The 25,811-nt window shown below is 45.2% G+C and overlaps 1 protein-coding gene across 1 annotated transcript; it reads left to right on the top strand.

Annotated features, from left to right (window-relative positions):
- Positions 1–1,079: 1,079 nt before the first annotated feature.
- LOC123766823 (parapinopsin-like) lies at positions 1,080–22,252 on the top strand. The gene is made up of 7 exons (XM_069305095.1): positions 1,080–1,286; positions 8,834–8,993; positions 14,017–14,212; positions 14,452–14,584; positions 20,275–20,511; positions 20,634–20,885; positions 21,476–22,252. Exons 1-7 carry the CDS (start codon positions 1,080–1,082, stop codon positions 21,635–21,637), a joined length of 1,347 nt encoding a protein of 448 aa, XP_069161196.1. The 3' UTR covers positions 21,638–22,252.
- The last annotated feature ends 3,559 nt before the right edge of the window (positions 22,253–25,811 follow it).

Raw genomic sequence — 25,811 nt, 5'->3', positions numbered from 1 at the left:
TTATGTATACAAGCCTTATACTCATGTATACAAGCCATATACATATGTATACGAGTGTTATACATATGTATACGAGTCTTATACACATGTATACGAGTCTTATACTCATGTATACAAGCCTTATGCTCATGTATATATAAGCCTTATACTCATGTATACAAGCCTTATTCTTATGTATACAAGCCTTATACTCATGTATACAAGCCTTATACTCATGTATACAATACTTATACTCATGTATACAAGCCTTATACTCATGTATAGAAGCCTTATACTGATGTATACAAATCTTGTATGAGCCTATACCATCCCTGGTCACTTATACAGTCCTTCACATACATATACAGTACTTATATACATTCATACAGTTGTCACTAAGAAATACAATCCTTACACACACTCCTACAATACAGACAGACGGTTATACAGCTCCTCATACACTCACACAGACATAAACACACATGCTCTTCACCAAGAGAAAACATAATTACATAGTCTTACGAGAGTGTAAACAGCCTAAGACTGACAGACTCATGTGACTGTCAACGCCTTGACAGACCTGTCAGACCAGTAGCGTCATTGGTTGACAGGGAGCGAATCATGTCAGGTTAATTACAGATAGAATTACAATTATTATCAATGTCTAAGAGCTCGTCAGCTTGTAAGTGTTAGCAGTAAACATCAGTCCCTGACAGCTTCGTTAACGGGTCGGTCAAGTGGGTAAATGACCAGTTAAACTTGTCAAAATATTGACAAGGGGGATGGCAAGTTCCACTAGGGAGCTCTGAGCTTGTCTTGGGGTTCGAGACTTTCTTAGGTGTCAAGCGGTGTGGTTGATAGACCGCCTGCCTCACTGGCCGCCGTTCGGTGCTCCGTGGTGTGTGTGTGTGTGTGTGTTTTTAGGGCAGATCACAACAAAGTCTGAACGCTTCAGATCTGACCAGGACAAAGCCAAAACAAACAAAAACAGCACAGGAAGCGTCCATATGAACAAATAAAAAACACAAACACACACAATAACCCGACGCTCGTTTGGACAATCAAGACAGAAAAAACACGCGGCCCAGAAAATCGTGAGAATGTCGGCGGACGCTGGGACGGACGGCCCCGTCTACCCCGCGGACGGGTGGTGGTCGGAGAGTGCAGGGAACACGACGGGTCTCTCCCCCAGCAACAGGCTGTCTGAGGAAGGCTACTACATCACAGCCTTCTGTCTCCTCTTCATCGCTACCTTCGGTATCTTCAACAACCTGGTTGTTATCATCGTTATGGTCAGGAACAAGAAGGTGGGTGCTTGTTCAGACCAGTGGGTGCTTGTTCGGACCAGCGGGTGATTGTTCGGACCAGCGGGTGCTTGTTCAGACCAGCGGGTGCTTGTTCGGACCAGTGGGTGATTGTTCGGACCAGTGGGTGATTGTTCGGACCAGTGGGTGCTTGTTCGGACCAGCGGGTGATTGTTCGGACCAGTGGGTGCTTGTTCAGACCAGCGGGTGCTTGTTCGGACCAGTGGGTGATTGTTCGGACCAGTAGGTGCTTGTTCGGACCAGTGGGTGATTGTTCGGACCAGTGGGTGATTGTTCGGACCAGTGGGTGATTGTTCGGACCAGTAGGTGCTTGTTCGGACCAGTGGGTGATTGTTCGGACCAGTGGGTGATTGTTCGGACCAGTGGGTGCTTGTTCGGACCAGCGGGTGCTTGTTCAGACCAGCGGGTGCTTGTTCGGACCAGTACGTCCGTGCTTGTTCGGATCAGTGGGTGCTTGGTCGGACCAGTGGGTGCTTGTTCGGACCAGTGGGTGCTTGGTCGGACCAGTGGGTGCTTGTTCGGACCAGTGGGTGCTTGTTCGGACCAGTGGGCGATTGTTCGGACCAGTGGGTGTTTGTTCGGACCAGTGGGTGATTGTTTGGACCAGCGGGTGATTGTTTGGACCAGTGGGTGCTTGTTCGGACCAGTGGGCGATTGTTCGGACCAGTGGGTGTTTGTTCGGACCAGTGGGTGATTGTTTGGACCAGCGGGTGATTGTTTGGACCAGTGGGTGATTGTTCGGACCAGCGGGTGATTGTTTGGACCAGTGGGTGCTTGTTCGGACCAGTGGGCGATTGTTCGGACCAGTGGGTGTTTGTTCGGACCAGTGGGTGATTGTTTGGACCAGCGGGTGATTGTTTGGACCAGTGGGTGCTTGTTCGGACCAGTGGGCGATTGTTCGGACCAGTGGGTGTTTGTTCGGACCAGTGGGTGATTGTTCGGACCAGTGGGTGATTGTTCGGACCAGTGGGCGATTGTTCGGACCAGTGGGTGATTGTTCGGACCAGTGGGTGATTGTTCGGACCAGTGGGCGATTGTTTGGACCAGTGGGTGATTGTTCGGACCAGCGGGTGCTTGTTTGGACAGGTGTCGTACAGCACACATGTATTCTGTGTTGCAAAGCATGTATGTATGACCTGGAGTCGAATGTATTAATAACCCTCCAGAGGTTGATAAGCCTTAATAACCCTCCAGAGGTTGATAGGTCTTAATAACCCTCCAGAGGTTGATAAGCCTTAATAACCCTCCAGAGGTTGATAGGTCTTAATAACCCTCCAGAGCTTGATAGGCCTTAATAACCCTCCAGAGGTTGATAGGTCTTAATAACCCTCCAGAGGTTGATAGGTCTTAATAACCCTCCAGAGGTTGATAGGCCTTAATAACCCTCCAGAGGTTGATAGGTCTTAATAACCCTCCAGAGGTTGATAGGCCTTAATAACCCTCCAGAGGTTGATAGGTCTTAATAACCCTCCAGAGGTTGATAGGTCTTAATAACCCTCCAGAGGTTGTCTTAATAACCCTCCAGAGGTTGATAAGCCTTAATAACCCTCCAGAGGTTGATAGGTCTTAATAACCCTCCAGAGGTTGATAAGCCTTAATAACCCTCCAGAGGTTGATAAGCCTTAATAACCCTCCAGAGGTTGATTGGTCTTAATAACCCTCCAGAGGTTGATAGGTCTTAATAACCCTCCAGTGATTGATAGGTCTTAATAACCCTCCAGTGATTGATAGGTCTTAATAACCCTCCAGAGGTTGACAGGCCTTGCTAACCCTCCAGAGGCTGATAAGCCTTAATAACCCTCCAGAGGTCTATAACTATTACTCAGTCAACATGCGTGACGCCTGAAATACGGATTGGTATTAGGTGTTCGTGAGCAGGAATCCGGCATCCGGATTATTTAACTTACCGACATAAACAACGCCGACCTGCAGGTTCTTAAAAGACACGTCTTCTCTCATATTGCTGCATGTAAGAACAGCTTAAGAACACTGTGTAGTAAGAATATGGTGAGGACGACCTATTGACCGTTGCCAGCCGGCGCTTGCTTATGTCCACCCAAACTCATGCATGTGTAACCTGAGCTGGAAACAACCCAGAGGTCCCTTGTGTAATGTATTGCTGATCACACACACACACAGAATCCAGAACCACATCACACACACACAGAGAAGAATCCATGGTATAATAGGTCATGTATGGAAGCGAAGAAACTGAACAAAAGGGCGTGGAGGAACTTCCGGAATAACAGAACACCAGAAAGCAGAGAGAGATACCAGAGAACCAGGAATGAGTACGTCAGGGTGAGAAGAGAAGCTGAGAAAAATTATGAAAATGATATAGCAAACAAAGCCAAGACCGAACCAAAGCTACTCCACAGTCACAGCAGAAGGAAAACAACAGTGAAAGAACAGGTATTGAAACTTAGAACAGGCGAGGACAGGTATACAGAGAATGACAAAGAGGTGTGTGATGAACTCAACAAGAGGTTCCAAGAGGTCTTCACAACAGAACAAGGTGAGGTCACTGTGCTAGGAGAAAGGGAAGTAAACCAGGCAGCCTTGGAAGGGTTCGAAATTACGAGAGAGGAGGTCAAGAGACACCTGCTGGATCTGGATGTTAGAAAGGCTGTTGGTCCAGATGGGATCTCGCCATGGATACTGAAAGAGTGTGCAGAATCACTTTGCTTTCCACTCTTTATAGTGTATAGTAAGTCACTGGAGACGGGAGACCTACCAGAAATATGGAAGACGGCGAATGTGGTCCCAATATACAAAAAGGGCGACAGGCAAGAGGCACTGAACTACGGGCCAGTATCCTTGACTTGTATACCATGCAAGGTGATGGAGAAGATCGTGAGAAAAAACCTAGTAACTCATCAGGAGAGAAGGGACTTCGTGACAAATCGCCAACATGGGTTCAGGGAGGGTAATTCTTGCCTTACTGTCTTAATAGAATTCTACGACCAGGTGACAAAGATTAAGCAAGAAAGAGAGGGCTTGGCGGACTGCATTTTCTTGGATTATCGGAAAGCCTTTGACACAGTACCGCATAAGAGGCTGGTACATAAGCTGGAGAGACAGGCAGGTGTAGCTGGTAAGGTGCTCCAGTGGATAAGGGAGTACCTAAGCAATAGGAAGCAGAGAGTTACGGTGAGGGGTGAGACCTCTAATTGGCGTGAAGTCACCAGTGGAGTCCCACAGGGCTCTGTACTCGGACCTATCTTGTTTCTGATATATGTAAATGATCTCCCGGAGGGTATCGATTCATTTCTCTTAATGTTTGCTGACGATGTCAAAATTATGAGAAGGATTAAGACAGAAGAGGACTGTTTGAGGCTTCAAGAAGACCTAGACAAACTGAAGGAATGGTCGAACAAATGGTTGTTAGAGTTTAACCCAACCAAATGTAATGTAATGAAGATAGGTGTAGGGAGCAGGAGGTCAGATACAAGGTATCATCTGGGAGATCAAATTCTTCAAGAGTCAGATAGAGAAAAAGACTTGGGGGTTGATATCACGCCAGACCTGTCTCCTGCAGCACATATCAAGCGGATAACATCAGCGGCATATGCCAGGCTGGCCAACATACGAACGGCATTCAGAAACTTGTGTAAAGAATCATTCAGAACTTTGTATACCACATATGTCAGGCCAATCCTGGAGTATGCAGCCCCAGCATGGTGTCCATATCTAGTCAAGGATAAGACTAAACTGGAAAAGGTTCAAAGGTTTGCCACCAGACTAGTACCCGAGCTGAGAGGTATGAGCTACGAGGAGAGACTACGGGAATTAAACCTCACTTCGCTGGAAGACAGAAGAGTTAGGGGGGACATGATCACCAAATCCAAGATTCTCAAGGGAATTGATAGGATAGATAAAGACAGGCTATTTAACACAAGGGGCACACGCACAAGGGGACACAGGTGGAAACTGAGTGCCCAAATGAGCCACAGAGATATTAGAAAGAACTTTTTTAGTGTGAGAGTGGTTGACAAATGGAATTAGGAAGTGATGTGGTGGAGGCTGACTCCATACACAGTTTCAAGTGTAAATATGATAGAGCCCAATAGGCTCAGGAACCTGTACACCTGTTGATTGACGGTTGAGAGGCGGGACCAAAGAGCCAGAGCTCAACCCTCGCAAACACAACTAGGTGAGTACACACACACACCACTAATCAAGGGAAGATACAACTCCATAATGACAGACAATTACTGATGTCTGAAGCGAAGGGGAGAGGGAACGAGGAGAGGAGGAAACTGAGAGATAAGAGGAAAATGTGGCCACGTAGAAGGGAGACAGAGAGCGAGAGAGAGAGAGAGAGAGAGAGAGAGAGAGAGAGAGAGAGAGAGAGAGAGAGAGAGAGAGAGAGAGAGAGAGAGAGAGAGAGAGAGAGAGAGAGAGAGACAGAGAGAGAGAGACAGAGAGAGAGAGAGAGAGAGAGAGAGAGAGAGAGAGAGAGAGAGAGAGAGAGAGAGAGAGAGAGAGAGAGAGAGAGAGAGAGGGAGGGAGGGAGAGAGAGAGAGAGAGAGAGAGAGAGAGAGAGAGAGAGAGAGAGAGAGAGAGAGAGAGAGAGAGAGAGAGAGAGAGAGAGAGAGAGAGAGAGAGAGAGAGAGAGAGAGAGACAAAGAGAGAGAGAGAGAGAGAGAGAGAGAGAGAGAGAGAGAGAGAGAGAGAGAGAGAGAGAGAGAGAGAGAGAGAGAGAGAGAGAGAGAGAGAGAGAGAGAGAGAGAGACAGAGAGACAGAGAGAGAGAGAGAGAGACAGAGAGAGACAGAGAGACAGAGAGACAGAGAGAACGGGGATCCAATAAACTCCCTTTCAGGACAAACTTAAAAAAAAAATCAGAAATAAGAGGCGAGCCGGAGAGAGATGAAGGGACCATAGCCTGAAAGGCCTGAGAGAGGGTCTTGCCAGAGAGATACGCTTGACGGCCTCCTCACTGGTAATGACTCGAACCATCACCAACCATCCCTCCTCTTCTCAGACACTAATACGTCGCTTTCTGACGTAGAAGGATAGACTCATCGTGTCCCATCCTGCTGGCTAGTGGCTGGTTCCTGCTAGCTAGTGGCTGGTTACTGCTGGCTAGTGGCTGGTTACTGCTGGCTAGTGGCTGGTTCCTGCTAGCTAGTGGCTGGTTCCTACTAGCTAGTGGCTAGTTCCTGCTGGCTAGTTGCTGGTTACTGCTGGCTAGTGGCTGGTTACTGCTGGCTAGTGGCTAGTTCCTGCTGGCTAGTGGCTAGTTACTGCTGGCTAGTGGTTGGTTACTGCTGGCTAGTGGCTGGTTACTGCTGGCTAGTGGTTGGTTACTGCTGGCTAGTGGCTAGTTCCTGCTGGCTAGTGGCTGGTTCCTGCTAGCTAGTGGCTGGTTCCTGCTGGCTAGTGGCTGGTTCCTGCTAGCTAGTGGCTAGTTCCTGCTGGCTAGTGGCTAGTTCCTGCTGGCTAGTGGCTAGTTCCTGCTGGCTAGTGGCTAGTTCCTGCTGGCTAGTGGCTGGTTCCTGCTAGCTAGTGGCTGGTTCCTGCTGGCTAGTGGCTGGTTCCTGCTAGCTAGTGGCTGGTTCCTGCTGGCTAGTGGCTGGTTCCTGCTAGCTAGTGGCTGGTTACTGCTGGCTAGTTGGTGGTCTTAATAACCCTCCAGAGGTTGATAGGCCTTAATAACCCTCCAGAGGTTGATAGGCCTAATAACCCTCCAGAGGTTGATAGGCCTTAATAACCCTCCAGAGGTTGATAGGCCTTAATAACCCTCCAGAGGTTGATAGGCCTTAATAACCCTCCAGAGGTTGATAGGCCTTAATAACCCTCCAGAGGTTGATAGGCCTTAATAACCCTCCAGAGGTTGATAGGTCTTAATAACCCTCCAGAGGTTGATTGGCCTTAATAACCCTCCAGAGGTTGACAGACCTTAATAACCCTCCAGAGGATGATAGGTCTTAATAACCCTCCAGAGGTTGATAGGTCTTAATAACCCTCCAGAGGTTGATAGGTCTTAATAACCCTCCAGAGGTTGATAGGTCTTAATAACCCTCCAGAGGTTGATAGGTCTTAATAACCCTCCAGAGGGTGATTGACCTTAATAACCCTCCAGAGGTTGACAGACCTTAATAACCCTCCAGAGGATGATAGGTCTTAATAACCCTCCAGAGGTTGATAGGCCTTAATAACCCTCCAGAGGTTGATAGGCCTTAATAACCCTCCAGAGGTTGATAGGCCTTAATAACCCTCCAGAGGTTGATAGGTCTTAATAACCCTCCAGAGGTTGATAGGCCTTAATAACCCTCCAGAGGTTGATAGGTCTTAATAACCCTCCAGAGGTTGATAGGTCTTAATAACCCTCCAGAGGGTGATTGACCTTAATAACCCTCCAGAGGTTGACAGACCTTAATAACCCTCCAGAGGATGATAGGTCTTAATAACCCTCCAGAGGTTGATAGGCCTTAATAACCCTCCAGAGGTTGATAGGCCTTAATAACCCTCCAGAGGTTGATAGGCCTTAATAACCCTCCAGAGGTTGATAGGTCTTAATAACCCTCCAGAGGTTGATAGCCCATAAACCCAACATCAAAACCAATTTACATATATATATACACATCTGCCTCTTATACAAGGAGGTCGAGACGGCTCAGAGATCCATATAACTGACTCAAAGAGTGAGTCATATATTTTTTACGAGTCTGCGGTGGACTGAGCAAGGAACGGTCCGCTCGTAATATTGGAACACGTGACTGCATTTTAGAGTAAGTTACTTAACCACTGGGTATCTAAGTTACTCAACCACTGGGTATCTAAGTTACTCAACCACTGGGTATCTAAGTTACTCAACCACTGGGTATCTAAGTTACTCAGCCACTGGGTATCTAAGTTACTCAGCCACTGGGTATCTAAGTTACTCAACCACTGGGTATCTAAGTTACTTAACCACTGGGTATCTAAGTTACTCAGCCACTGGGTATCTAAGTTACTCAGCCACTGGGTATCTAAGTTACTCAGCCACTGGGTATCTAAGTTACTCAGCCACTGGGTATCTAAGTTACTCAGCCACTGGGTATCTAAGTTACTTAACCACTGGGTATCTCAGTTACTCAGCCACTGGGTATCTAAGTTACTCAGCCACTGGGTATCTAAGTTACTCAGCCACTGGGTATCTAAGTTACTCAGCCACTGGGTATCTCAGTTACTCAGCCACTGGGTATCTAAGTTACTCAGCCACTGGGTATCTAAGTTACTCAGCCACTGGGTATCTAAGTTACTCTGCCACTGGGTATCTAAGTTACTCAGCCACTGGGTATCTAAGTTACTCAGCCACTGGGTATCTAAGTTACTCAGCCACTTGGGCTGGACGGTAGAGCGACGGTCTCACCTCATACAGGTCGGCGTTCAATCCCCGACCGTCCAAGTGGTTGGGGCACCATTCCTTCCCCCGTCCCATCCCAAATCCTTATCCTTGGTATCTAAGTTACTCCCCCACTGGGTATCTAAGTTACTGAGCCACGTAGGCTCTCCTGGTGCAGCTGTGTGGTATCTTTTCAGCTGCGGACGCCGCTGAACGCGCTGCTGCTGAGTCTGGCCATGTCTGACCTGGGCATCAGCCTGGTGGGCAGCCCCGTCTCCCTCATGGCTGCCCTTCATCGTGGCTGGTACTTTGGCCCCGGCGTCTGCGTCGGGTACGCCTTCCTTATGTCATTTTTCGGTGAGTATTGTGGTGTGGGAGGGTGTGGGGTGGTGTGGGAGGGTGTGGGGTGGTGTGTGAGGGTGTGGGGTGGTGTGTGAGGGTGTGTGAGGGTGTGGGGTGGTGTGGGAGGGTGTGGGGTGGTGTGTGAGGGTGTGGGGTGGTGTGTGAGGGTGTGGGGTGGTGTGTGAGGGTGTGGGGTGGTGTGTGAGGGTGTGGGGTGGTGTGGGAGGGTGTGGGGTGGTGTGTGAGGGTGTGGGGTGGTGTGTGAGGGTGTGTGGTGGTGTGTGAGGGTGTGGGGTGGTGTGTGAGGGTGTGGGGTGGTGTGGGAGGGTGTGGGGTGGTGTGTGAGGGTGTGGGGTGGTGTGGGAGGGTGTGGGGTGGTGTGTGAGGGTGTGGGGTGGTGTGTGAGGGTGTGGGGTGGTGTGTGAGGGTGTGGGGTGGTGTGTGAGGGTGTGGGGTGGTGTGGGAGGGTGTGGGGTGGTGTGTGAGGGTGTGGGGTGGTGTGTGAGGGTGTGGGGTGGTGTGGGAGGGTGTGGGGTGGTGTGTGAGGGTGTGGGGTGGTGTGTGAGGGTGTGGGGTGGTGTGTGAGGGTGTGGGGTGGTGTGGGAGGGTGTGGGGTGGTGTGTGAGGGTGTGGGGTGGTGTGTGAGGGTGTGGGGTGGTGTGTGAGGGTGTGGGGTGGTGTGTGAGGGTGTGGGGTGGTGTGTGAGGGTGTGGGGTGGTGTGTGAGGGTGTGGGGTGGTGTGTGGTGGTGTGTGAGGGTGTGTGGTGGTGTGTGAGGGTGTGGGGTGGTGTGTGAGGGTGTGTGAGGGTGTGTGAGGGTGTGGGAGGGTGTGTGAGGGCGTGGGAGGGTGTGTGAGGGTGTGGGGTGGTGTGTGAGGGTGTGTGAGGGTGTGTGAGGGTGTGGGAGGGTGTGTGAGGGTGTGGGGTGGTGTGTGAGGGTGTGGGAGGGTGTGTGAGGGTGTGGGGTGGTGTGTGAGGGTGTGTGAGGATGTGTGAGGGTGTGTGAGGGTGTGTGAGGGTGTGTGATGGTGTGTGGTGGGGGGGGGGGGCGGAGATCTGACACAGTCTTCAGAACATTATGGTTCAGTTAACATATAAAAAATACAAACTCTTGTCATTGGTATCCGGTCATTAGAGTTCGGATAACTGAAGTGTCCTCCGTCACCCGATCACTGGGCCGATAATTGCCGGGAATTTTTATCCGGATCACCTCCCTCTTAACCGGCCCCACTCAACCAAAAATTAAATTAGTTGCACCTGGAACTTTGGATCAGAAAGTCAATAACATAATGGTCAATTAACTACATATTATTATACAATTATCTATTAAATATAATTTTAACGACATGTTGTTTATTAAGGTAGTATATTAGATCAGTTTAACCTTTTAATCAAATATAGTATAATAATGTAATTGGATTCCTTACGATTATATGGGGGGTTTAATTAACAATTACGCTGATAAGTTGATACGAATAATCAACATTAAGTCAGCAGACTTTTTCAATATTAAAGTAGGGGTAAAATTTTCTACCCTGGGGCCCCTGAGACGGTCCACAACAGGGGTCACATACACTACCCTGGGGCCCCTGAGACGGTCCACAACAGGGGTCACATACACTACCCTGGGGCCCCTGAGACGGTCCTCAACAGGGGCCACATACACTACCCCGAGTGCCCTGAGACGGTCCACAACAGGGGCCACATACACTACCCTGGGGCCCCTGAGACGGTCCACAACAGGGGTCACATACACTACCCTGGGGCCCCTGAGACGGTCCACAACAGGGGGCACATACACTACCCTGAGGGCCCCTGAGACGGTCCACAACAGGGGGCACATACACTACCCTGAGGGCCCCTGAGACGGTCCACAACAGGGGGCACATACACTACCCTGAGGGCCCCTGAGACGGTCCACAACAGGGGGCACATACACTACCCTGAGGGCCCCTGAGACGGTCCACAACAGGGGGCACATACACTACCCTGAGGGCCCCTGAGGGCCCCTGAGACGGTCCACAACAGGGGTCACATACACTACCCTGGGGGCCCCTGAAACGAAGGGAATGACTATGCAAGTCGAACTCTATTACACATTTCTCTTTAAAAGAGTTTTAACTGGAAAACAGAATCTTGACAGAGAACCTTGTGGTCGTAGTGAAGATAGACAGAAGGCAGACAGGAAGTGCCATGCTTGAAGACAGGCAGTGTTGCCCTTGCAGACAAGTGGTAGTGTCCCTGTAGACAGGCGGGAGGTGTACTCTCCCCGACACCCACCGGACTGTGGGTGTACAGTGTTCAGAAGAGTTCAGGGCCGCCTTCAGGCTGGAACCGGATCTGCCGCGGGTCTCAAAAGTTACCTTGTAACGAGGTAAAAGTCAAGCCAACAGCTTCCGGGTTTCTGTGTTCCAGGCCGACACTGGTCTCCGTGTTCCAGGCCGACACTAGTCTCTGTGTTCCAGGCCGACACTGGTCTCCGTGTTCCAGGCCGACACTGGTCTCCGTGTTCCAGGCCGACACTGATCTCTGTGTTCCAGGCCGACACTAGTCTCTGTGTTCCAGGCCGACACTGGTCTCCGTGTTCCAGGCCGACACTGGTCTCCGTGTTCCAGGCCGACACTGATCTCTGTGTTCCAGGCCGACACTAGTCTCTGTGTTCCAGGCCGACACTGGTCTCCGTGTTCCAGGCCGACACTGGTCTCCGTGTTCCAGGCCGACACTGATCTCTGTGTTCCAGGCCGACACTAGTCTCTGTGTTCCAGGCCGACACTAGTCTCTGTGTTCCAGGCCGACACTGGTCTCCGTGTTCCAGGCCGACACTGGTCTCCGTGTTCCAGGCCGACATTGGTCTCAGTGTTCCAGGCCGACATTGATCTCTGTGTTCCAGGCCGACACTGGTCTCTGTGTTCCAGGCCGACATTGGTCTCAGTGTTCCAGGCCGACACTGGTCTCTGTGTTCTTGGCCGACACTGGTCTCTGTGTTCCAGGCCGACACTGGTCTCTGTGTTCCAGGCCGACACTGGTCTCAGTGTTCCAGGCCGACACTGGTCTCAGTGTTCCAGGCCGACACTGGTCTCAGTGTTCCAGGCCGACACTGGTCTCAGTGTTCCAGGCCGACACTGGTCTCAGTGTTCCAGGCCGACACTGGTCTCAGTGTTCCAGGCCGACACTGGTCTCTGTGTTCCAGGCCGACAATGGTGTCTCACAACAGCTTACTGATCTGCCAAAATGTAGGTTTTAATGGATAAGAAAGATATATATATACTATTAATGTAAACATAAAAACAAAACACATCCGAATTTAAAATTCTTGCACATTTTTATTGACTTTGACTGAGGACTTGGGTTCTAGCTTCCTGCAAAAAAAAACTGAACTGTTTACTGAAATTTGTTTAGGCCTGTTTTCGGGAATTTGAAATTTAGAACTTTGTTTTGGTTAATGTGTGTGGACTCTGCCGCATGATGGCTATTCAATCTTACGAGTTTTGTAGCCACTTTTGCAATATTTCATTGCATAAAGTTAGTGGATGAGCATCTTTTTGCAAGTTCTGCCATCAATCCTCAGTCTAATAATGCAGTTTTTGAGAGACCTTTCGTCACGTATTTCGGAATTCATCATGAAGGACTGTCAGACGATGAGTCACAATGACGTGGCTGATGACGATTATATGCTGATATGATGACCAAACATCAGAAAATAGAGTTGTTTAGGTCAAACATGCGATGATATTGGTCCAGGACGGACCAAAATGTCGTCGCTTCTCCATCTTCTATAATAATAATAATAATAATAATAATAATAATAATAATAATAATAATAATAATAATAATAATAATAATAATAATAATAATAATAATAATACTTTATTCACAAGAAGGTACAATGGGTTTGTAAGATTACATAAGATTGGTATTTTTACATTCATGTAAAGCCACTAACTCACAAAGCATTTCAGGCAGGACCTTAATCTAACATATTAGATAAGATGACAAAGGCACATAGTAGCAAGGGTTTATATCAACACTATAAATTGACAGAGTTGATTACACTGGTAAAGACTGAGAACTTAATTAGTCTTAACTACTAATATTGAGGGAGTGGATAGTACAAGACACAGTGGGAGTTTGAAGCACAAGATAGGAAACTATGAGGAGGAAATTAGATACTGTTTGATTTTCCTTTTGAACAGGGCATGAGTTCTATTGTGTGGTTAGGTCATTAAGGTTAGACAGTGTTTAGACCCAGTCGTGAAACCTGTTAAACATTCATTTATAACATAGAACACCTGTTGGCACGTGTTTGTCATATATAGCAGTTGTGTTTCGACTTAAATAATATCTTTCAACTGGCAAGTTCCAGTAATTACGAATAGTATAGTTATACATAGATTTATGTTATAGAAGCCGTCAAGAGGATGTGTTATAGAAGCCGTCAAGAGGATGTACTCAGCGACAGATGTGCTCCGTTTCTCTGTGTGCACTGAGCTTATACTTTAGTATACCTGGAATATATTGAGGTCTAATGTATACTTGCTGTTTGATCAGTAAAACTGTTGTGGTGGCCTTAATAACCCTCCCTCGCAGGTATTGTATTCAACATCACCCCTTGCAACCCGTTCTCGCACTTGCTTACTGTCTATATTGGCTTATTTAATAAGTGCATATGTGACATACTAATTGATTGTGAATATTTTAGTTTACCTTGAAAAGCTTCATAGAAAACACCGACCTCACCTAACCTTCTTAGTATGTTATGATAAGCATCTTATTGCTTCTTATTTACAATTATTACTTAACCAATCAACGGTATAGGTTAAGTAATAATTGTAATTAAGATGTTTATCTTAACATACTAAGAAGGTTAGGTGAGGTCAGTGTTTTCTATGAAGTTTTTCAAGGTAAACTAAAATATTCACAATCAATTAGTATGTCACATATGCACTTATTAAATAAGCCAATATAGACTGTAAGCAAGTGCGAGAACGGGTTGCCCCTTTCTCACACTCCCCCACCCTCACACTCTCCCTCCCTCCCAGGTATAGCCTCCATCACAAGCCTCACAGTTCTGTCCTTCGAGAGATATCTGATGATATCCCGGCCGTGGAGGAACTCAGAGCTCACGCACCGCAGAGCTCTCCTCATCATCTGCTGCAGTTGGGCCTACGCCTTCATCACCACTACTCCGCCTCTCTTTGGATGGGGCGGATTTGGCATCGAAGGACCAGGTATAAGGTCAGTACCAGGGATAAGTTTAGTATTAGGAATAAGGCGTTTGCTGTATTTTGGTCGATGCGATAATGTTTTAAGCCTCGCTTTGTTGATTGGGCCGGATTTTCACGGATCGAAGAACCAGTTCGATCCCTAATAGTCCTTCTAGAGTATGAATAATACTAAAACATTAACATAGATTATCACAACAATTTAAAAAAGTTTTGATAATAAAATTAACACAACAAATCTCCAAACAATAGTTGCTCGATTGACTGGGTGACTCGGAGTTGGCAGAACACATCGTACATCGTCTTCCTCTTCGTCCTCGGCCTTGGCGTCCCAGTTGTCGTAATGGCCTTCTCCTACACCAATATCCTCCTTACTTTAAAACAGGTAAGTCCTACACCACCTTATTTAAAACCAGATAAGTGCTATATGGCAGCTTATTAAGTGTTAGGGACAATCAGCCAGTGTATATATACAAGTTAGGCATGGTCGAACTCCTGACCCCCCCCCCCAGATGCAACCCCATAACTGACTAACTCCTGGGTAACAATTGACTACTAAGTGAACAGATGAATTAGGTGATAGGAAATGCACTAAACCATTTACGTCCCTCCCGGGATTCGAACCCGGAATTCCAATCGTTATCTATGATTTTCTTCTGTGCTCCAGTTGTTATTTGAGATGTTTTCTAATTTAATTTGTGAAGTAATGCACACCTCGATGTAGCACTTTTAAGGAGTTGCGCAGTTTAGGGGTTAAGATGACATTGTAGGTATGACATGCATGTTTCTTATTGATGTATGAATGCATGTATGAATTATGTATATTCTGAAGCTCAGCCACAGCTGGGTAAGCAGTAGAGGGAACGACAGCACAAGCTAAGATAATAAATAATTTCAAAACTAGATCAGACATGAAACAAAAAGGTCGGGAGTTATCTTGAGGTTATCTTGAGATGATTTCGGGGCTTTTAGTGTCCCCGCGGCCCGGTCCTCGACCAGGCCTCCACCCCCCAGGAAGCAGCCCGTGACAGCTGACTAACACCCAAGTACCTATTTACTGCTAGGTAACAGGGGCATTCAGGGTGAAAGAAACTTTGCCCATTTGTTTCTGCCTCGTGCGGGAATCGAACCCGCGCCACAGAATTACGAGTCCTGCGCGCTATCCACCAGGCTACGAGGCCCCCTACAAGTAGTAAAAGAGTCACTACATTAGAAAACTGAAGTTGGGAAGGTGGGGCTCAAGAGGTTCTTGAGGTTATCTTGAGATGATTTCGGGGTTTTAGTGTCCCCGCGGCCCGGTCCTCGACCAGGCCTCCACCCCCAGGAAGCAGCCCATGACAGCTGACTAACACCCAGGTACCTATTTTACTGCTAGGTAACAGGGGCATAGGGTGAAAGAAACATTACCCATTGTTTCTCGCCGGCGCCTGGGATCGAACCCAGGACCACAGGATCACAAGTCCAGTGTGCTGTCCGCTCGGCCGACCGGCTCCCCCGGTTAGAGCTACGCCCTAACTTGCTAGAACCTTTATGGGACCACATGCATTCCTCCGACCTTTCTGATAGTCAACATCAAACAATTTACACATTGTGTTTAACACCCCCCCCCCCCTCCAAATATAATCTTGTTTCCTCTCCAAGAGACAAATTAGTAACCTAATTAAGATGGAAAGTGTAAAATAAATTATGTTTATTAGAGGAAATATATTTTGGAAATAAATTCTCTGCCATAGAAAGGGTTCTGGTGGGATTAATGGTTCACCTAAGTTTTTCGAAATTTGCTCTGACATTTAAACACAAAAATTTACATCCGAAAATAATGAGTTTTTAACACACACACACACACACACACACACACACACACACACACACACACACACACACACACACACACACACACACACACACACACACACACACACACACACACACACACACAGTTTCAAGTGTAGATATGATAGAGCCCAATAGGCTCAGGAATCTGTACACCTGTTGATTGACGGTTGAGAGGCGGGACCAAAGAGCCAGAGCTCAACCCCCGCAAACACAACTAGATGAGTACAACTAGGTGAGTACACGTAACACACGAAATGGACGTAACACCTTGTCTATCTCCTGAGGCACATATAAATAGGATAACGACAGCAGCGTACTCTACACTGTCAAAAGTTAGAACATCATTCAGAAACCTAAGTAAGGAGGCATTTAGGGCGCTTTACACTGCCTACGTGAGGCCAGTCTTAGAGTATGCCGCCTCATCATGGAGTCCCCATCTGAAGAAACACATAAGGAAACTGGAAAAGGTTCAGAGGTTTGCGACGAGACTCGTCCCAGAGCTACGAGGGATGGGATATGAAGAGCGCCTGAGGGAACTGTGTCTTACGACACTAGAAAAAGGGAAAGAGAGAGCAGGGAGATATGATAGAGACTCACAAAACACTCAGGGGATTGACAGAGTGGAACTAGATGAACTGTTTACACTGAATACCAACAGAACAAGAGGGCGCGGATGGAAGCTTGAGACCCAGATGAGTCACAGAGATGTTAGGAAGTTTTAGCGTGAGAGTAGTGGGAAAATGGAATACACTTAAGGAAGAGGTTGTGGAAGCAAATACTATTTTAAAACCAGGTATGATAGGGAAATGGGACAGGAGTCATTGCTGTAAACAACCGATGGCTTGAAAGGAAGGATTCAGGAGTTAATCTTCGATCTTGCCCGGGTTCGATTCCCTGTCGAGACAGATGGGAAGAGTTTCTTTCACCTAGCAGTAAATAGGTACTCAAATAAGAGTTAGACGGCTGCTACGGCCAGTTACAGCCCCGCTCCTGTGCCAGGTAAGTCCACTACGGGCTCACCATAGCCCGTGCTACTTGCCCCGCTCCTGTGCCAGGTAAGTCCACTACGGGCTCACCATAGCCCGTGCTACTTGCCCCGCTCCTGTGCCAGGTAAGTCCACTACGGGCTCACCATAGCCCGTGCTACTTGGAACTTTTTGATCCTAGTAGCTGAATCTTAAACAACAACGGCTCCTTCCTGGGTATGTGTGTGTGTGTGTGTGTGTGTGTGTGTGTGTGTGTGTGTGTGTGTGTGTGTGTGTGTGTGTGTGTGTGTGTGTGTGTGTGTGTGAGGGGAGAGAATTATTAGGGGAAAACGCCAAGCCATTACGACTATATAGCACTGGGAAGGGGTCAGGATAAGGACTTGGGATGGGACGGGGGAAAGGAATGGTGAATTTCCAACCTCTTGAACGGTCGGGGATTGAACACCGACCTGCATGAAGCGAGACACGATAAAAGGAAATTAGGTCGAGAGTAAATACAGACAATTAGAAAGGCGGGGTCCAAGAGCTAAGAGCACAGACAGGAAGTACAAACAGTACACACAAACAATACATGAAAGTTAACAAATTCCTGAAATGTTTTATACAAGAGAAAAGAATTTTCGAGACCAGGTTTTTTGAATCAGAAAATTGGGTCGAGTTCTGCTAATGGATATCGACAGGTTTTGTTTTGTTGAAGAAAAAGTGTAAATTGTTTGCTCAATATTGTGAGAGAGAGAGAGAGAGAGAGAGAGAGAGAGAGAGAGAGAGAGAGAGAGAGAGAGAGAGAGAGAGAGAGAGAGAGAGAGAGAGAGAGAGAGAGAGAGAGAGAGAGAAAGAGAGAGAGCGAGAGAGAGAGAGAGAGAGAGAGAGAGAGAGAGAGAGAGAGAGAGAGAGAGAGAGAGAGAGAGAGAGAGAGAGAGAGAGAGAGAGAGAGAGAGAGAGAGAGAGAGAGAGAGTGTGTGTGTGTACTCACCTAGTTGTGCTTGCGGGGGTTGAGCTCTGGCTCTTTGGTCCCGCCTGTCAACCGTCAATCAACTGGTGTACAGATTCCTGAGCCTATTGGGCTCTATCATATCTACATTATAAACTGCGTATGGAGTCAGCCTCCTCCACATCACTGCCTAATGCATTCCACCTGTTAACTACTCCCACACTGAAAAAGTTCCTTCTAACGTCCCTGTGGCTCATGTGGGTACTCAGTCTCCACCTGTGTCCCCTTGTTCGTGTCCCACCCGTGTTAAATAAACTGTCTTTATCTACCCTGTCAATTCTTCTGAGAATCTTGTAGGTGGTGATCATGTCTCCCCTAACTCTCCTGTCTTCCAGCGACGTGATGTTTGGCTCCCGAAGCCTTTCCTCGGGTGTATGATAGCGTATTTACACAGAGTATGCTAACATGTATGTATATGTTGTTTAAAATTCTCTACTCTAAACAAAAAAAGTTCCAAGCAGCACGGGCTATGGTGAACCCGTAGTAGAGTGATATAATTATATATTATATAGCTAAGTATACCTACTGGTCTCAGGTCTCGAGCCCAATACTAACCTCATGAAATTACTAAATAATTAAATACATTACTAAATAATTAAATAAATTACTAAAATAATAATTAATTATAAACAAAATAAATAATAATAGGTTATAAATAAATTACTAACATAAATAATCTATTACTAAACTACATTTAGTGTCACTAAATAATGCACAAACAACCAATCTTTTGAACAAATGTTTGTACGTGAAATATTTCATTGTTCATATTTATAATGAACTAAAAATATTTGCCTAAAACTCTATGCTTACTAGTGGCTTTAGGTATTGTATGTACTAGCTCTATCTTTAAACCAATCAGAATGTTTGTAACTCTGCAACTATGTATGTACTTTTCCTAAATAAAATATTATTATTATTATTAATATTTCGAAGATAATTCTCGTTTTCTGTCACGTCACAGACGCCAAAAAATGAGGTAGGAGGAGGGGGAGCTCTTTAAAAACTGTGTGATGGTCTTTTGTCATCAAAGCCGTAGCAGTGCCTTACCCTGGGGGCTTAATCTCTGTTGGGAGAGTGCTGGAGAGTGGGTGAGGGACCACCTGGTCTTACTCACCTACATTTATTCACCTAAATGTATACTTACAAAGTTGACCAGACCACACACTAGAAGGTGAAATTGAAATTGAAATAAGTTTATTGACGTAAAATACACACAAAGGGATGAGGTAGCTCAAGCTATTCTCACCCCGTTCAGTAGATCGTGTTAATACATACATATACACACATCACAAACAATAAACATATTACCAAACATTCTGAGAGATAAACATCTACATTTCCTTAGAAGGTGAAGGGACGACGACGTTTCGGTCCGTCCTGGACCATTCTCAAGTCGATTGTGAGAATGAAACATTTGAGAATGGATTTCGACTTGAGAATGGTCCAGGACGGACCGAAACGTCGTCGTCCCTTCACCTTCTAGTGTGTGGTCTGGTCAACATTCTTCAGCCACGTTATTGTGACTCCTCGCCTGTATACTTACAAGGTTGAGCACTAATTCTTGAGCCCCGCCTTGACAGCTCGGTAATTGGTAAGCGGGTGTCGACGTGCTTAGGTAATGGGACTGACATGTGTTTGACTAAAGGCACGTCCGGCCTAACTGTTTCTTATCAAGTGTTGAAACAAATTATTGTATTATCTGTTTGCTCTCTGTAGCGAAGTGGGCTTACACTGCAAATTGGACCTGATTTATATTTGAGTTTGTTTGGATATAAACATTGGAGCTGCATCGTATGAGTCAATAGGCGTCTCTGCAGTTTCCTTAATTCTTATGTTAATTATAGCGTTTGCCGGAAACGCTATGCATATTAGTGGTTTTAGGTATTGTATGTACTAACTCTATCTATAAATCCAACATTATGTTCGTACCTCATCATCTATGTATGTACTTTTACCTGAATAAAAATTTGAATTTGAATATATCTTGGACTTTAATTCACAAATTTTTAATGTCTAAATCGCCTTTTTCTTTCTTCCCCAATCTCGAATGCTTCTTCCCATCTTTTTTTAAGGAACATTCCCATTTTCTCACCAATATGGATGCAGTTTCCCATTTTCCTTTCAAGTCCAATTTATCTACATAGCTTTGTATCCACTTTTCAATTTTGTTAGCCTCTTAGACCCCATTTTCTATTGCCAGGATACTTCTTCCTCCCATTTCTTCAGGGGAAACTAAACTAATTCCTCGTTGCCCGGCAGCACGGCCACTTGGGCCTGCAGTCCGGAGTGGCGCGGGCGGAGAAGCGAGTGGCCATGATGGTGCTGGTGATGGTGGTGACCTTCTTGGCGGCCTGGACGCCTTACTCCGTCATAACCCTCATCATGGCCTTCGGCAACCCCCTCCTCGTAACCCCCGGGGCGGCGGTGGCCCCTGCCATCTGCGCCAAGTCCTCCTGCCTCTACAACCCCATTATTTACGTGGGGTTAAATACACAGGTGGGTGGTGACCCACTGGGGTCGTTCTTCTTGCAAGGACGTTCCACTGCCCGAGTTAAAAATAACTTACTGTTCTTTGTTGTCTCATATTTGTAATAAAATGACTAATGTTATTATGACAGTTCCGGAGCGCTTGGTCGCGTCTGCTGTGCTGTAGGGAGGAGGGGCCCAGCCTGGCCTGCACCACAGAGAAGGTCTCCCTCACCGTCTTCATCGATCACGGCCCCCAGCCGGAGTCCCTCAAGGTGAGGGGTGAGGCAAGAGTATCAGGATTGAGCCCTCACAACAGAGTATCAGGGAGGGAGCCCTCACAACAGAGTATCAGGGAGGGAGCCCTCACAGCAGAGTATCAGGGAGGGAGCCCTCACAACAGAGTATCAGGAGGGAGCCCTCACAACAGAGTATCAGGGAGGGAGCCCTCACAACAGAGTATCAGGGAGGGAGCCCTCACAACAGAGTATCAGGGAGGAACCCTCATACCGTTCTCTGTACCATGTTTATTGTGGCTGTAATATGTCATTCATCAGCTTCTAAATTTAAAATGTGTATTCAGTAATATACAAGTATTTATATATATTCAAATTAGAAAACTCTATTCATTAAAAGTTTGTGCATTTATATAGGACATATTAAACAAACTTTATAGTACATTAATCATTTAAATATGAAAAAATATAGACATTTTGGAATGATCAGTTTAGTGTGTGTTAACTTGTCCGTGAATCAGAAGAAAAAATTATATTCCAAATAATTTGTATAAATCATTACAATAACAATTAAAATAGCAGTTATACAACAATCTAAATATATATATATTTCTGGTACAAAATGAGTAAAATTTACAATATAATTTAAAAGGTTATATATATATTAAAAGATTAAATTGAACTCTACAGTAACTCTTAATATATAATGTCATAATTGAATTAACACATTAACCTCATTCAACCTTTTTCCCTGACAGTTGCGGGTGACCAAGAGAGACGGAGACGGGTGCCAGAGCTCAGCACCGGAGCCAACAGAGGTCACATCGCTCAGGGAGTCCCGGGTCGTCCCGGTCAAGGTCCTCTACGATGTGCAGGTCTCTACAGCAGGCGGTGGTCAGGTCAAGAGTGAGATTGTGTAGTGAACAAATCCACAAGGGCAGTGCCGAGGGCTCGAACATACGTCCGAGAGGTTGGAGATTGTGTAGTGTTTACCTTTCAGTGACTTTAAGAGAATCGAGGTGCTCTTTATGCCCCGGCTAAAGTTATGGATGGAGGTGGCTTCCACAACTGCTGCTTTTAGTGGCTTCCACTTCTTGACCTCCCATACAGGGTACCACTATTTCCTTACATTTCTTTACCATATCTGCGATTCCAGCATCGACTTATGTCCTCTTTAAATCAAATCAAATCAAATCAAATGTTTATTTAGGTAAGGTACATACATACAAGAGATTTTACAAAGAGTGATGGATTTATAGATAGGGCTAGTACATACAATGCCTAAAGCCAATATTACGCAAAGCATTTCGGGCATGAAAAACTTAAATGACTAAAGTTTAATACTAATTGAGCATAAAGAATAAAATGAGTTGAGAACAAATACAAATAAAGATAAAAAGGGGGAACATGGCTGAAAAAGCAGCACAAATACAATTATGTCGACAAACAGCGCTCTTTAAAAAAAACAGACATTGGTTGACAATAGAAGGGTAAGGTAGGTTACAGGGAATTTATTAGGTATAGCTTCGTTTTTATCTTAAACTGGTTGAGAGAGGTACAGTCTTTAACATGGTTGGGAAGGTCATTCCACATTCTGGGCCCCTTGATTTGTAGAGCATTTCTAGTTTGATTAAGTCGTATCCGAGGAATATCAAAACTGTATTTATTTCTGGTGTGATGCTCATGGGTTCTGTTACAACCTTCTATGAAGCTTTTGAGGTCAGGATTGGCATTACAGTTCAGCGTTTTATATATGTATAATACACATGAGAGAATGTGCAGTGACTTAATGTCTAACATATTCAGAGATTTGAGTAGGGGTACCGAGTGATGTCTGGGGCCAGAGTTGGATATTGTCCTAATAGCAGCTTTGTGTTGGGTAATTAGAGGACGTAAATGATTTTGGGTAGTAGAACCCCAAGCACAAATACCATAGTTGAGATATGGATAGATGAGGGAGTAATAGAGAGTCACCAGGGCAGGGCGTGGTACATAATATTTGATCTTAGAAAGAATGCCCACAGTTTTTTTTAACTTTTTTTGATATATTTAGAATGTGTCCCTGGAAATTCAGCTTGTGGTCAATGAGAATGCCAAGGAATTTGCCATCTAATTTGTTACAAATTTGGGTATTGTTTATTTTGAGATTTATATGATTAGAGGATTTAATGCCAAACAGAATATAGAAAGTTTTGTCAATGTTAAGGGTGAGTTTGTTGGCAGTTAGCCAAAGATGGACTTTATTTAGCTCAGTATTTACTGTGGCATTTAGAGCAAGGGGATCAGGACTGGAGTAAATGAAGGTTGTGTCGTCAGCAAATAGAATTGGTTTGAGGTGTTGGGAGAGAAAAAAGTGCTCTCAGCCACAGCTCAGGATGGAAGCAAGTCGATGAAGAACTCTGTAGGGTAAGGCAGGTCCTAGTCAACAACGGCTTCTTTAACGGTTATGTTGAAGACATCATAAATAGAAAGATGAAACGCCATGCAACCTCTGAAGAGTCAACCAACACAACATTTGTACCCCCTATTAGACTATTTTACAGAAACTTCTTTTCGACGGCTCATAAAACGGAGGAAAGGGCCCTGAAAGATATTGTTGATAGGAACGTTATCCCTGTAATTGACAGAGCAGAAATAGAGAAGCTACTCATAATTGAATGTCACAGAACAAGGGGACATGGATGGAAGCTTGAGACTCAGATACAATACAATACAATTTTATTTAGGTAAGGTACATACATACAATAAATATTTACAAGGATTGTTTGACTTATAGGTATAGCTAGTACATACAATGCCTAAAGCCACTATTACGCAAAGCGTTTCGGGCATGATAAACTTAAATGACAAGCTTAATACTAATTGAGCATAATGAGTAGAATGAAAACAAGAAATGAAAACATAGATGAAAAAGCAGCACAAATACAAATATGTCGACAAACAGCGCTCTTTAAAGAATAACAGACATTGGTTGACAATAGAAGGGTAAGGTAGGTTACAGGGAATTTATTAGGTATAGCTTCGCTTTTAAGATGAGTCACAGATATGTTAGGCAGACAACGTTTCGGTCCGTCCTGGACCATTCTCAAGTCGATTGTGAGAATGGTCCAGGACGGACCGAAACGTCGTCGTCCCTTCACCTTCTAGTGTGTGGTCTGGTCAACATACTGAATGTTATTGTGACTCATCGCCTGCATGTTAGGCAGTTTTCTTTTAACGTGAGAGTTTTTTGTGGGGAGACTGTAACAAACTGAAGTAGCAGGTTGTGGGAGCAAACTGTTCATAACTTTCCAAGCAGATATGATACAGAAACAGGTCAGGAATGATTGCCTTAGACGGCCGTCGGCTAGAAAGCCGGGGTCCAAGAGCTTATGTTCGATTCTGCAGACACAAATGAGTACACACACAAACATGTATCTCATTTACAATGTATTTGTATCTGTAATATTCCTGCATTACTGTATTTCCTGACACTACTGTATATCCACTGCATAACTCCTGCGTGGGGTATTTCAACTGTGTATAATGCCTAGTTCCTTTATTTACAGTGTGTATAACTCCTGGGTACTGTATTTCCGCTGTGTATAACTCATGGTACATTGTTTCCACTGTGTATAGCACCTAAGTACTGTATTTTCACTGTGTATAACTCTTGGGTACTGTATTTCCAGTATGTATAACACCTAAGTACAGTATTTCCACTGTGAATAACACCTAAGTACAGTATTTCCACTGTGAATAACACCTAAGTACTGTATATCCACTGTGAATAACACCTAAGTACAGTATATCCACTGTGAATAACACCTAAGTACTGTATATCCACTGTGAATAACACCTAAGTACAGTATTTCCACTGTGAATAACACCTAAGTACTGTATTTCCATTGTGAATAACACCTAAGTACTGTATTTCCACTGTGAATAACACCTAAGTACTGTATTTCCACTGTGAATAACACCTAAGTACAGTATTTCCACTGTGAATAACACCTAAGTACAGTATATCCACTGTGAATAACACCTAAGTACTGTATTTCCACTGTGAATAACACCTAAGTACAGTATATCCACTGTGAATAACACCTAAGTACTGTATTTCCACTGTGAATAACACCTAAGTACAGTATATCCACTGTGAATAACACCTAAGTACTGTATTTCCATTGTGAATAACACCTAAGTACAGTATATCCATTGTGAATAACACCTAAGTACTGTATTTCCACTGTGAATAACACCTAAGTACTGTATTTCCATTGTGAATAACACCTAAGTACAGTATATCCACTGTGAATAACACCTAAGTACTGTATTTCCACTGTGAATAACACCTAAGTACAGTATTTCCACTGTGAATAACACCTAAGTACTGTATATCCACTGTGAATAACACCTAAGTACTGTATTTCCACTGTGAATAACACCTAAGTACTGTATTTCCACTGTGAATAACACCTAAGTACTGTATTTCCACTGTGAATAACACCTAAGTACAGTATATCCATTGTGAATAACACCTAAGTACAGTATATCCACTGTGAATAACACCTAAGTACTGTATTTCCACTGTGAATAACACCTAAGTACAGTATTTCCACTGTGAATAACACCTAAGTACAGTATTTCCACTGTGAATAACACCTAAGTACTGTATTTAAACACTGGACATTCTGACTCTAAAGTCCCGAGCACAAGGACCGTGGAGAGAGACTCCACCTCTCACTGACAGTCGACCAACAGGCAGGAGCACCAGTAAAAAAACCGTACGAATAATCAGGCGAATCTTTGACCTTAAGGAAAAGAAGGTTGTGATTCAACTGTATGAATCTCTGGTGAGCCTTCACTTGGATTATTGTAGCCAAGCATGGAGACCTCGTCTTCAGAGGGATATAACTACTCTGGAGAAAGTGCAACACCGGGCAACTAAAATCATTCCAGAGCTAAGTCATCTCACGTACCAGGAACGGTTGAGGGCCACAGGGCTAACAACACTGCAAACCAGGCATGACAGGGCGGATATTATTGAAACTTTTAAAATACTGAACAATTTGGAGGATGTTGATCAGGACAACAACTTCAAAAGGTCAGATA

This window comes from Procambarus clarkii, chromosome 5 (genome assembly GCF_040958095.1).
Source record: "Procambarus clarkii isolate CNS0578487 chromosome 5, FALCON_Pclarkii_2.0, whole genome shotgun sequence".
Classification (NCBI taxonomy): Eukaryota; Metazoa; Arthropoda; class Malacostraca; order Decapoda; family Cambaridae; genus Procambarus; species Procambarus clarkii.
The sequence above is the reverse complement of the archived record's forward strand: the minus strand, read 5'-3'. Positions and strand labels throughout refer to the sequence as shown.